Genomic DNA, 13,429 nt, shown 5'->3' on the forward strand with positions numbered 1-13,429 from the left:
ACTCCCTTTTAACAGGAAGAAACCTCCAGCAGAACCAGGCTCAGGGAGGGGGGGGTCATCTGCCGTGACCAGTTGGGCTGAGGGGAGAGAAAGACATGCTGTAGAAGAGAGCCAGAGATTAATATCAATTAATGATTAAATGCAGAGTGGAGTATAAACAAAGTAAATAAGGTGAATGAGAAACAGTGCATTATGTGAACCCCCCAGCAGACTAGGCCTATAGCAGCATAACTAAGGGATGGTTCAGGGTCACCTGATCCAGCCCTAACTATAAGCTTTATCATAAAGGAAAGTTTTAAGCCTAATCTTAAAAATAGAGAGGGTGTCTGTCTCCCGAATCCAAGCTGGAAGCTGGTTCCACAGAAGAGGCGCCTGAAAGCTGAAGGCTCTGCCTCCCATTCTACTCTTATTCTTCTTGCTCCAGCCTCTGACGGGGACGGTCGCATTCTATCTCTCTCCCTGCCCTCCCTATCTTTCCTGCTTGCTGCTTGCTGTGAGAGCGTCTCTTGCACACTGTTCGAATAAGAATAAGATTAATATGGATTTGGCAAACTGGGCCTTCAAGACCATTGATCGAATTTTTTCCACTATGAGATCTGGGAAAGGGGAGCCTGCGTGTCCGAGTGGAACAGACCCGGTTGGATACGTCATCGACTCTTGGAGCTCGTGGAGACCTGTGTGCTTCTCGGCCCTCGAGGTGGAAGACGTGGAAGACGCTTACATATTTGGCTATCTGGTAGCGGTATCTTTTCTGTTTGGGCTTGGAGGATACCTGATTTACCGAGAAATCAAGAAAACCTGGACGGCAGTTCGACATCTGCAGAGGCTGCCGACCCAGGTGGATGGGCTGACCAGAATGGTACAGACTCATAAGATAAGATAAGATAGATAAGATAGTGTTTATTTGTCACATGCACAGTTATACACAGTACAATGCACAGTGAAATGTATTTTGTACCTGCAACCTTATATACACACACATATAAATAAGAAGAATAAAAATAAAAAAAAGTAATTCACACTATACACTATACTCTATATACTATACCTATACACACTTTTATAAATTATAATATTTACATTGTGCAATAATGGTCCAGTTAGGGCTCAGAGTTGAGCAGATGGATGGCTTGTGGGTAAAAACTCTTCTTCAACCTTTCAGTCTTAGCCCTCAGGCAGCGGTAACGCCGGCCTGATGGGAGCAGACTCAAAGCCCGATGAACCTGAGCCGTAGACTTGGGGAGTAGCAGGTGAGAGGGGTTCGATCTGGAGATAAGGTACGGTTCTGCTCAGTGAGGACGGTAACTAATGAATTTGGATTATTGGATTTATTGAATGGTTTCCCAGTGAGACTGAAGGCTGTTGAAAAAAACAAGCAGCCTGTTCCAAAACAACATCTGCATTATCAGAATTCGGCTCCCTAGCCGGCCTTGGCTGGCAATCATATCTCTCCAGAGCTATGTGTGAAGGCCGCTATCCCCCTCAGCCCTCTCTGTGATTTGTGAAGCTGGATCTGGTGTACCAAGGCCGCTGATGAACTTCCATCACTAGCAGCGAACTGTTTGGCTGGGAGCTGGCATCTGGGCTCCACAATGCCCCCACCCTCTCGTCTCCGTCTGCATCCCCTCCTGACCCTGACCCTTACCCACCATACTGCTATCCCGGCTTTATATGTGCAATATGCTTTTTGCTGAGGTGTTTTTTGGAACCTCGTAAGGTGTTCTTTATGAACACAGTATGAGATGATTTTTTTGAACCTAACTATCCCAATGTATCTCTTTCTGTCTCTCTGCTAAAGGTAGCGCCGTTGAGAAACGGTTGCATGACCTCAGACATCTGTCCCCCCCTGTCTGTGTTATGTTTTTGTGTTGGATGGATGTTCTGTTAACTGCAATTTCCCCATTTGTGGGACTAATAAAGGCATTCTTGATTCTTGATTCTTGATTCTTGAAGTATCCTAGGAACCACAAGTAAGCCAGCAGTCTGAGAGCGAAGTGCTCTGTTGGGGTGATATGGGACTATGAGGTCTTTGAGATAAGATGGTGCCTGATTATTCAAGACCTTGTATGTGAGGAGAAGAATTTTAAATTCTATTCTAGATTTAACAGGGAGCCAATGAAGAGAAGCCAATATGGGAGAAATATGCTCTCTCTTTCTAGTCCCTGTCAGTACTCTAGCTGCAGCATTTTGGATCAGCTGAAGGCTTTTCAGGAAGCTTTTAGGACAGCCTGATAATAATGAATTACAATAGTCCAGCCTAGAAGTAATAAATGCATGAATGAGCTTTTCAGCATCACTCTGAGAAAGGATGTTTCTAATTTTAGAAATATTGCGCAAATGCAAAAAAGCGGTCCTACATATTTGTTTAATATGTGCATTGAAGGACATATCCTGGTCAAAAATGACTCCAAGATTTCTCACAGTGTTACTGGAGGCCAAAGTAATGCCATCCAGAGTAAGTATCTGGTTAGACACCATGTTTCTAAGATTTGTGGGGCCGAGAACAAGAACTTCAGTTTGATCTGAATTTAGAAGCAGGAAATTAGAGGTCATCCAGGCCTTAATGTCTTTAAGACATTCCTGCAGTTTAACTCATTGATGTTCATCTGGCTTCATTGATAGGTAAAGCTGAGTATCATCTGCATAACAATGAAAATTGATGCAGTGCTTTCTAATAATTCTGCCTAAGGGAAGCATGTATAATGTAAATAAAATTGGTCCTAGCACAGAACCCTGTGGAACTCCATAATTAACCTTAGTGTGTGAAGAAGACTCCCCATTTACATGAACAAATTGGAGTCTATGAGATAAATATGATTCAAACCACTGCAGTGCAGTACCTTTAATACCTATAGCAAGCTCTAATCTCTGTAATAAAATGTTATGGTCAACAGTATCAAAAGCTGCACTGAGGTCCAACAGGACAAGAACAGAGATGAGTCCACTGTCAGAGGCTCTAAGAAGATCATTTGTAACCTTCACTAATGCTGTTTCTGTACTGTGATGAATTCTGAAACCTGACTGAAACTCTTCAAATAAACCGTTCCTCTGCAGATGATCAGTTAGCTGTTTTACAACTACTCTTTCAAGAATCTTTGAGAGAAAAGGAAGGTTGGAGATTGGCCTATAATTAGCTAAGACAGCTGGGTCAAGTGATGGCTTTTTAAGCAGAGGTTTAATTACAGCCACCTTGAAGGTCTGTGGTACATAGCCAACTAATAAAGACTGATTGATCATTTTTAAGATCGAAGCATCAATAAATGGAAAGACTTCTTTGAACAGACTAGTAGGAATGGGATCTAACAAACATGTTGCTGGTTTGGAGGAAGTAACTATTGAAGTTAACTCTGAAAGATCAACTGGAGCAAAAGAGTCTAAACAAATACCAGCAGTGCTGAAAGCAGCCGAACATGAAGAATAATCTTTGAGATGGTTATGAATAATTTTTTCTCTAATGTCTAAAATTTTATTTGTAAAGAAATCCATGAAGTCACTACTAGTTAACGTGAAAGGAATACTCGGCTCTACAGAGCTCTGACTCTTTGTCAGCCTGGCTACAGTGCTGAAAACAAACCTGGGGTTGTTCTTATTTTCTTCAATTAATGATGAATAGTAAGATGTCCTAGCTTTACGGAGGGCTTTTTTATAGAGCAACAAGCTCTTTTTCCAGGCTAAATGAGCATCTTCTAATTTAGTGAGACGCCATTCCCTCTCAAGCTTTCGGGTTATCTGCTTTAAGCTGTGCGTTTGTGAATTATACCACGGAGTCAGGCACTTCTGATTTGAAGCTTTCCTTTTCAGAGGAGCCACAGTATCCAAAGTTGTACGCAGTGAGGATGTAAAACTATTGACGAGATAATCGACCTCACTGGGAGCAGAGTTTAGGTAGCTGCTCTGCACTGTGTTGGCACATGGCACTGAAGAGCATAACAATGAAGGAATTAGATCCTTAAACTTAGTTACAGCACTTTCAGAAAGACTTCTACTGTAATTAAACTTATTCCCCACTGCTGTGTAATCCATTAAAGTAAATGTAAATGTTACTAAGAAATGATCAGACAGGAGGGGGCTTTCAGGGAATACTGTTAAGTCTTCAGTTTCTATGCCATATGTTAGGACAAGATCCAGAGTATGATTAAAGTGGTGGGTGGGCTCCTTTACATTTTGAGAGAAGCCAATTGAATCTAACAATAGATTAAATGCAGTGTTGAGGCTGTCATTCTCAGCATCTACATGGATGTTAAAATCACCCACTATAATTATTTTATCTGAACTGAGCACTAAATCAGATAAAAAGTCTGAGAAATCAGACAGAAACTCTGAGTAGGGACCAGGTGGACGATAGATAATAACAAATAAAACAGGTTTTTGAGTTTCCCAATTAGGATGGACAAGACTAAGAGTCAGGCTTTCAAAAGAATGAAAACTTTGTCTGGGTCTTTGATTAATTAATAAGCTGGAATTGAAGATTGCAGCTAATCCTCCTCCTCGACCTGTGCTTCGAGCATTCTGACAGTTACTGTGACTCGGGGGTGTTGATTCATTTAAACTAACATATTCATCCTGCTGTAACCAGGTTTCTGTAAGGCAGAATAAATCAATACGTTGATCAATTATTAAATCATTTACTAATAGGGACTTGGAAGAGAGAGACCTAATGTTTAACAATCCACATTTAATTGTTTTATTTTTTGGTGCAGTTGATGAAGCTGTATTATTTATTGTTTTTGAATTTTTATGCTTAAATAGCTTTTTGCTGATTTTAGCTTTGGTGTTTGGTGGTCTGGGAGCAGCACCGACTCTATGGGGATGGGGTTTTGGGGGGATGGCAGGAGGAGAGAAGCTGCAGAGAGGCGTGTAAGACTGCAGCTCTGCTTCCTGGTCTCAACCCTGGGTAGTCAGGTTTTAGGAGGGTTAATAAATTTGGCCAGATTTCTAGAAATGAGAGCTGCTCCATCCAAAGTGGGATGGATGCCGTCTCTCCTAACAAGACCAGGTTTTCCCCAGAAACTTTGCCAATTATCTATGAAGCCCACGTCGTTTTTTGGACACCACTCAGACAGCCAGCGATTCAAGGAGAACATGCGGCTAAACATGTGGCTCCTGGTCTGATTGGGGAGGGGCCCAGAGAAAACTACAGGGTCCGACATCGTTTTTGCAAAGTTACACACCGAGTCAATATTAATTTTAGTGACCTCCGATTGGCGTAACCGGGTGTCATTACTGCCGACGTGAATAACGATCTTACCAAATCTACGATTAGCCTTAGCCAGCAGTTTCAAATTTCCGTGAAGTTTCCTCTGCGTGCTCGTCTCACTGTGATGAGGCAGCCAATCAGATCGTTCCACTCTGTCTTCATGGGTTCGTGTTTCACTAAAACATATAAACATAAAAGTGATTAAAACAGCAGGACGGGATGAAGTCACATCCTGGAGCTCACGGCTCGTTACATGAAGAAAATCATGGGTCAGATCTGCTGCTTAAGCTGATTCTAGCATTAAATCTGAGGCCATTATTTTTCTCCTGCCTGTAATCTGGGTCAGAGTGGATCCCATCAACAGCAGCAGGTCTGTGTGCCAGCCTCATCGCTCTGATCTTAACTAACCCAGCAGGTCGGCTCCCGGGTCACTCAGGTGTATTCTGAGCACTTACACTGTCACAGGTTCCTCTCCTGTTTGGTTTGGGATCAGGTGTGATGTCATTGTTGCATTTACACCAGTGAGCCTCATCATTAAATCTGCTCACATGGCTGGGGGATAACACGGATCATCCTGTTACAGCAGCACCTGTCGAGGGGCGGGATTTATCAGCAGCAGGAGAACAGTCGCTCCTCAAAGGTGATGTTTGGCAGGAGCGGGAGGGTGGCTCCCTCCTCCCTGCAGGCATCTGAGCATCTGCAGCCAGATCAGTCTGTGGCATCGGGAACATTTCAGGTTAAAGTTTGGTGTGCATCTGTGCCTCCTTTCTGGATCCAGATCTGAATCCAGATCCAGTCCAAATGTAAACAGTTCTAATACTTCTTCCTGAACTGGAGTGGATCCAGTTCTGCTTGTGAGCCTTCAAAGAACAGGTCTGAAAACCTGTAACGATGTAGCGTTTCTTCTGTGGGAGGAAAGTCTGACAGAATTGGTTGGTTGCATCTATCAATCATTGAGGTAGCCCCTCCCACAGCGTCAGATGGGCCCGGCTGTGGGAACAGGCTCCCGGCGCTCCGGTTTGAATCTTTTTCTGCTTTGAACTGGGCCAGTCTGGTCGGGGTACCACAGTGGGCCAGAGAAGGAGCGCAGGTGGTTTAAATGATGGTTCATATTCATCATCATTTCCTGACACACGGCCGTGAGCTGCTCTGATGGCATCAGTGAGTATTTGATCTATGAGAGCTTTAAGGTTTCAGATGATGCTGAGAAATGATTCAGACTGCACATATTTCTCTTTATTTCTTTGCTTTATGTATTTTCACATTTGTTTGAGACGGCAGATTTATTAATAGGACACTAAATGTTACATCGTGTTTAATTATAAGTTTATTTTCCCACGGGTCAGAGCTGGATTTATAAACTTCACTCACTGAGATGAATATTGATATTTTACAGACACTGAGATTCATTCATTTTCCTGCTCTAATTATTCAGCTTTTATTACACATTTACAACATGTGACATCTTTTAAAATGATACATTTAGTTGTTTTTGAATCATCTCTACTGGATTCAGGTATTTACAAATGCTGACCCATAAAACCTGAAATTAACTCTTAAAAGAAGAAAAAGGACCCGTGGGAAAAACGTGCTGATGGTAAATATGAGGAATAAAAACAGCGTGAAGATGAATTTATTGATTCTCCTTTCACTTCTTGTTGCAGCGCTGCCGTTTCTCAGGAACACGGTGAGATCAATCTGTCCCAAAAACCCTCACCCAGATGTTTCTGCTTTACTTTGAAAGTCACTTCCTGCTCTGCTGACGCTGAGAATGATGGAGATCAGTGGTTTAAATTCATGCACACAGATACACATTAATCACAACGAGAAACAAAGCTGAGGAGGTGAGGTCAGTCCTGCAGGAGGTAAGGAGGTAAAGGAGGAGGCAGGGAGAGAAGGAGAGGACAGGAGGAAGAGGGATACTTTATTGATCCTGCAAAGGAAATTATTGTTACGTCTGTGTAGATTCTCAGTCATCCAGGTCATAGTAGTTTCTGGAGCTTGAAAAAGGCGACTTCACTTTTCACTTGCATACCCACAACTGAGGCAGTGGAGACCGTCAGAAGACGACTACAGGAAGACGATTCCTTACTGAACAGAACCAGCTTCACCCCAGATCAGATTTGTGCACTTTTAGATCTCTGCCTTACCACAACATATTTTAAATACAATGATGGATTCTACAGACAGAAGCATGGATGTGCCATGGGCTCCCCAGTGTCTCCCATTGTAGCCAACCTTTACATGGAGGAAGTGGAAAGTAAAGCTCTTGGTTCTTTCAAAGGTGTGGCGCCTAGCCACTGGTACAGATATGTAGATGACACCTGGGTCAAAATCAAAACCCAAGAAGTAGAAGCCTTCACTCATCACATTAACTCAGTGGATAAATACATACGTTTTACCAGGGAGGACACCAGAGATAACAAGTTACCATTCCTGGACTGTGCGGTGCTTATCGAGGAAGATGGAAGCCTCAACATTGAAGTTTACCGGAAGCCCACACACACAGACCAGTATCTCCTCTTTGACTCCCACCACCCTCTGGAACACAAACTTGGGGTGATCAGGACCCTACAACACCGTGCGGAAAGTGTTCCCTCTAAGGCAGAAGGGAAGCATAAGGAACACACACACATTGAGAAAGCCCTCAAAACATGCGGTTACCCCAACTGGGCCTTCATCAAATCAGCTAAGATGCACAGGAATGAAGGCCAAACACAAACTACAGAGAATAGGAAGGACAAGAGGAACAACATTGTCATCCCATATGTGTCAGGCTTGTCAGAGAAACTCAGAAGAATTTTCTCCAAGCATGACATCTCAGTATACTTCAAACCAAGTCACACCCTAAGACAAAAACTGGTTCATCCCAAGGACAAACCCGCCAAACACAAGATCAGCGATGTAGTGTATGCTATTCAGTGCAGTGAAGAGTGCTCGGACCTCTACATTGGTGAAACCAAACAGCCTCTTCACAAACGAATGGCACAACATAGAAGAGCCACCTCGACAGGACAAGATTCAGCAGTACATCTGCATCTGAAGGAAAAAGGGCACTCTTTTGAGGATGCCAATGTTCACATTTTGGACAGGGAAAACAGATGGTTTGAAAGAGGAGTGAAAGAAGCCATCTATGTCCACTGTGAACAACCATCATTGAACAGAGGAGGTGGATTACGTCACCAACTTTCCCCCGCTTACAGTGCTGTCCTGAGCTCCCTTCCCAGACGTCTCAACCCCCATTCACACCTTTGTTCCAGTGACCTCAATAGGCCACAGGAAACAATGGAGCGGAGTCCTAAATTGGTTTCAACTGAAACCACTGATTAAATATGACCCACGCCCCCTTCACACCTGGGCACATGTGTTCAAGCACATGATCAATAGAGGGTCATAACCACCTCCAGGGGACTACGCCCACAGGGGTTTAAATACCTGGGTCTCTCCACCATTTGGTTGAGAACTGAAGAAGCCTTTCGGATGAGAGGTGAAACGTCTTCAAGAAACAAAAAGAAGTCCAGTCGCCTTTTTCAAGCTCCAGAGACTACTATGACCTGGATAACTGAGAATCTACACAGACATAAATAACAAGTGAGTCCAAAGCTTCACATAAACAGCGATAAAACCAAATAAATAAAATCTATTAATGTAGGTAAAGAAGAGTAAGACTGAGACTTGCATTAATAAATAACATGTACACTAGGAAGAGGAAGAAGTCACACATGCAGCAGCGTGACAGCGAAGCATCGAGCAGCAGATATCATGAGTTCACCATAAAACTGCAGATGGTTACCCTGTGCCTTTCAGAATAAAGTCTGTTTTTGTTGGTTATATTTTTAGCATTATATAATATTGAGCTATAACGTGCATGTTCATGTTTATAAAATAATCCTGTTTTCTCTGCAGAGAATGGGAGCAGTGACAGGATGAGGACAGAGGAAGGTTTGGGACCTGCTGGAGGACGACTGCAGGTAAAATCTGACCTCTTTTTTTACTCATGTTTAACTTTAAAATCCAAAATGTTGAGTCCTGAATTCAAAAGTGTCTCAGTTTAAATTTAATTTGAGGATTTGTTAAAAAGCAGCATTTAGGAGCTGAGACTGTAAAATAGAAAACATCCTAATCTAAAAACGTGCAGCCGCAGCCTCCCGACTTTCTGTCAGGTTTGAACTCTGACCTTTACTTGCTTTCACAGCCTGGTGTCAGAGGTCGGACAGGCTGCCGCTCCATATAATAAACTCCATATTAGATTCACATGGGTTTAAAATGATATTCAAACAAAGAAGAAAAATGTGTTCTCAGCTCTGAGTGTCTCACAGTGATGATGAAGCAGGAGTTTCTCAGTAACACCTGCTTTAAAAACATGTGAGGAGAAAAATGATTGACAAGTTTGTCGCTGCTTCCAGTCTTCAGACGCGTCACGGAGGAAGCTGCTTCAGACAGCGGGAGCCGCAGCGTCCCTCCGCCCTCTGAAGGTTCAGTAATCTTCGTCTGATTTTCTTCATCGTGGTCGCTCAGTTTCCTTCTGACATGCTGTACCTGCCTGCAGGTGTTCTCCAACGGGCAGCCGTGCATCTTGTTCCAGGCCAGGAAACTGTCTCTCCGCTATGACAAGCAGAAACACCTGGACCTCACAGAGCGAGCCTTTTCTCCTCAGAAACCTGTCGACACCAGCCAGTCCATCTGCCGCCAGGACACAGCCACGTACGTGCACCTGCCCACCTGTCTGTCTGTGTGATGTGTAAAAACCAGCTGATAGTCTGAGCGATGCAGTGTGCCCTTCAACAAAGGTGCAGCTGGATCGCTTCATCACCCTCACCTGTTGCCTGTTCCTCTGCAGGTTGGTCATGAGGTTTGGAGATGTGGAGGATTTGAGAGGCCTGTCCATCAGGTTAGTCCTTACCAGTCAGCCAACCATGCACTAAAAACAGATGATCAAATATGTGATCAAACTGTGAGTTTTGTGATCAGAGCATCCTCATAAAACATGCAAAGCTCTTCTTTTTAAGACTGAACCCAGCTGCAGATTTACATCGCTGTGCTGGGGCGAACGCTGCGTGTACTGACGTGTCCTCTCGGCCCTCTTGTGTCAGACTGCAGCTGTCCAACACCTTTTACGAGTCCTCGGGGCAGTCGTGGTTCTCGGTGGACAGCGTCTCGCTGCTCTACAACAGTTCTGAAGAAGCTGCGTTCAACGCCAGCGAGGTGTACGCTCCATCCTCCTCCTCCTACCGCTGCATCCACGTCAGCAGCCTGGAGCGGTACAGCGCCCTGCTGCTACCCGGCACTGACCACGCCCGCCGCTGGTCCATCACCTTCACCGACTTCCAGGTACCCGTCTGACCCAGCTGACTCTGACCGATTCTTTAATGTTTCATTTCTTGTATGGTGTAAAAGGATGTGACAAAGTCCTCTTTCAATTTAAAAAACTCCCAGAAATGAGTTTCCAATAATTAAATCACTCTGACCCTGTTTCACTCATTTCCAGCTCTAGATTTTCAGTCTAGAGAAGCTTTGCATGATTCACTGTTCAAATGAACGTATTCACCTCACACTGCAGCAGGGTGCAGCCCTCAGAGGAGCTGTTTCAGCTCCGCTCGCTTTAAAATAACTTCCTTCCTATTTTGAGCCCCTTTGACTAGCAGGTAGGCGGAGCTTCTGGGGTCCCAGAGAGTGCCAAGCACCTGAGATGGTCATGTTGAGGACACCTGTTCTCTGTGACGTGATACAGATCCAGAAGTATAAAAAACTGTATGAAACTGAGTGTTCTGAGCAGCCTGAGGGATTATAACCTCTGACCTCACTGTTTGAAGCTGTGTTCAACAGTCTGTATATGAGTTCAAATAAAGGAAGCCATGAAATGCCACTGATGGTGCTGTGGTGGAGTTTGGCTCCACTCTTCTTACAGAATCTCCTGAATGTTGGAGCGCCTGAGAGTTTGGGCTCCTCAGGGCTCAGACTGATGCTGTCAGAGAACAGGATTCCTGTGCCTCAGTTTTATCCTCGTTAGGGTCGTCTGCCACCTCCACAGAGTTCAATGTTCTCTTTGGAAGTCTGAGTCGGGTTTGCGCCACATGTAATGACCCCCAGCTTTGACTCATTAGAGGAGCCTCGTGTTTAATGTTGGTGTCATTTTATCTCAAAATATTCTTCTGGTCTAATTTGAAATGTTACTTTCTTCCTCGTGAACAATATTTGATCTGTTTTCACAGATTCAGGCCTTCAGCGTGGCCTCGGGAAAGTTTTCCCCGGCGAGCGACTGCACCACCTTCCTGACGCCGGCCATCCTGATGGGCCTCATCACCTCCCTCATCCTGCTGCTGGTGCTGGCCTAGGCCCTGCACATGGTCATCCACCTGAAACATATCGAGCATGACGAGGAGCACAAGGCCGACGTCTACTTCCCACAAAACCCCGAACAGCTGGAAGAGTACTGCGTGGAAAACCTCACTGAGAAAACCCTGATGTAGGCACGAAGGTGGTGCACAGACTTTTAGCTGATCCGGCACGAAGCCTCTGGGACGATCCACTCTCAGCTCAGGATTCACATTTTTCTAAACTTTTGTAATTTACCCATGAAAGGATTTCTGTTTTCATCTTAATAAAACTGTAAATCAAAAATTCAAAGTTTAAAGTCTGAATGTGCAGAGTTAAAGGAAGACAGAGCTAAAGTATTTCTATGTGTTTTTTTAATGCAGTGGACAAACTACATGAGGAAAGCAGGCCTGATTAATAAATTACTGTAATTATAATTACTCTCAACACTAATTAAATATTTTTGATTATTGCTCAAATATACAAAGTTATAGAATGAATAGAATAGAATGCCTTTATTGTCATTATACAGGATGTACAATGAGATAGGAGGGCCACTCCTGTTCAGTGCCATGCAATAGAAAATCAAATTCTCTAAAATAAAAAATAAAAATATTATAGTCTAGTATAATCAAGAAATATACAGAAAATAAACAATGTATAAAATATACAAAAAATAGAATGTATAAAAATATATACATACATTGGTGCATCTGTACATTGTAAGAAAAGTAAATAAGTGCATACATATAAAAATGAAGATGATGAATATTGCACTAGTGAATGAATATTGCACTAGTAAATGAATACTGGATATTACCAATATAGGAATGTTAGATATTGTTCAGTATGAATAATATAATATTGCACAGAGATGTGGGTGTTGCACAGTTACGGTGGGTGAGTGTGTGAGTTCAGGGTGGTGATTGCTCTGGCGAAGAAACTGTTCCTGAGTCTGTTTGTTCTGGCTTTGATGCACCTGTAGCTCCTGCCAGAGGGCAGCAGGTCAAACAGGTCAAAGCCAGGGTGTGAGCTGTCCTTGATGATGTTCCTGCTCTGCTGATGCAGCGGGAGGTGTAGATGTCCATCAGGGAGGGGAGAGGGCAGCCAACAATTCTTTGTGCTGTCTTGACTACCCTCTGAAGCCTGACCCTGTCTGCCTCAGTGCAGCTGCCGTACCATACTGTGATACAGTAGGTCAGCAGGCTCTCAATGGATGAGCGGTAGAAGGTCAGCAGCAGGTTTGAGTCCAAGTTGTTCTTCCTGAGGACCCTCAGGAAGTGAAGTCGCTGCTGAGCCTTCTTGATAACAGCTGTGATGTTATCTGACCAAGAGAGATCAGCAGAGATGAGGACACCGAGAAACCTGAAGGTGTGGACCCTCTCCACACGCTCGCCGTTGATGTAGAGGGGAGCTGGGTCAGTCCTGTGCTTCCTGAAGTCGATGATGATCTCTTTGGTTTTCATGGTGTTCAGTACCAGGTTGTTCTCTGAACACCAGGCTGTCAACTTCAGGACCTCCTCTCTGTAAGCTGCCTCATCTCCCTTCGAGATGAGTCCGACCACTGTGGTGTCGTCAGCAAATTTGTGGTTGTTATTGTGGGCCGGACTGCAGTCATGGGTGTAGAGGCAGTACAGGAGGGGGCTCATCACACAGCCCTGTGGGGAGCCAGTGCTCAGTGTGCGGGTGGAGGAGAGATGGGGGCCAAGTCTCACAGTCTGGGGCCGGTTGGTTAAGAAGTCCTTGATCCAGGAACATGTGAGAGGGGGGAGGCCCAGGGTGTGCAGTTTGGTGGTGAGAATGTCCGGGATGATTGTGTTGAACGCTGAGCTGTAATCCACAAAGAGCTTTGCTGCTGCTCCAAGTGGCTCAACACAGAGTGGAGAGCTACAGCGATGGCGTCCTATGTGGATCTGT

At 44.2% G+C, this 13,429-nt stretch overlaps 1 protein-coding gene across 1 annotated transcript in view; it reads left to right on the top strand.

Moving 5' to 3' along the window:
• LOC115780223 (V-type proton ATPase subunit S1-like protein) overlaps nt 1-11,709 on the top strand; it is a 40,109-nt gene extending 28,400 nt beyond the window's left edge. Inside the window, 7 exon segments of the mRNA XM_030729310.1 lie at nt 6,862-6,884; nt 9,104-9,168; nt 9,604-9,672; nt 9,747-9,901; nt 10,038-10,088; nt 10,291-10,528; nt 11,410-11,709. Of these exon segments, the coding sequence (XP_030585170.1) occupies nt 9,124-9,168; nt 9,604-9,672; nt 9,747-9,901; nt 10,038-10,088; nt 10,291-10,528; nt 11,410-11,667 (816 nt within the window). The 5' untranslated portion in view covers nt 6,862-6,884; nt 9,104-9,123 and the 3' untranslated portion in view covers nt 11,668-11,709.
• Nucleotides 11,710-13,429: the final 1,720 nt, after the last annotated feature.

Source organism: Archocentrus centrarchus, chromosome 5 (assembly GCF_007364275.1).
Source record: "Archocentrus centrarchus isolate MPI-CPG fArcCen1 chromosome 5, fArcCen1, whole genome shotgun sequence".
In the NCBI taxonomy this organism is placed as follows: domain Eukaryota; kingdom Metazoa; phylum Chordata; class Actinopteri; order Cichliformes; family Cichlidae; genus Archocentrus; species Archocentrus centrarchus.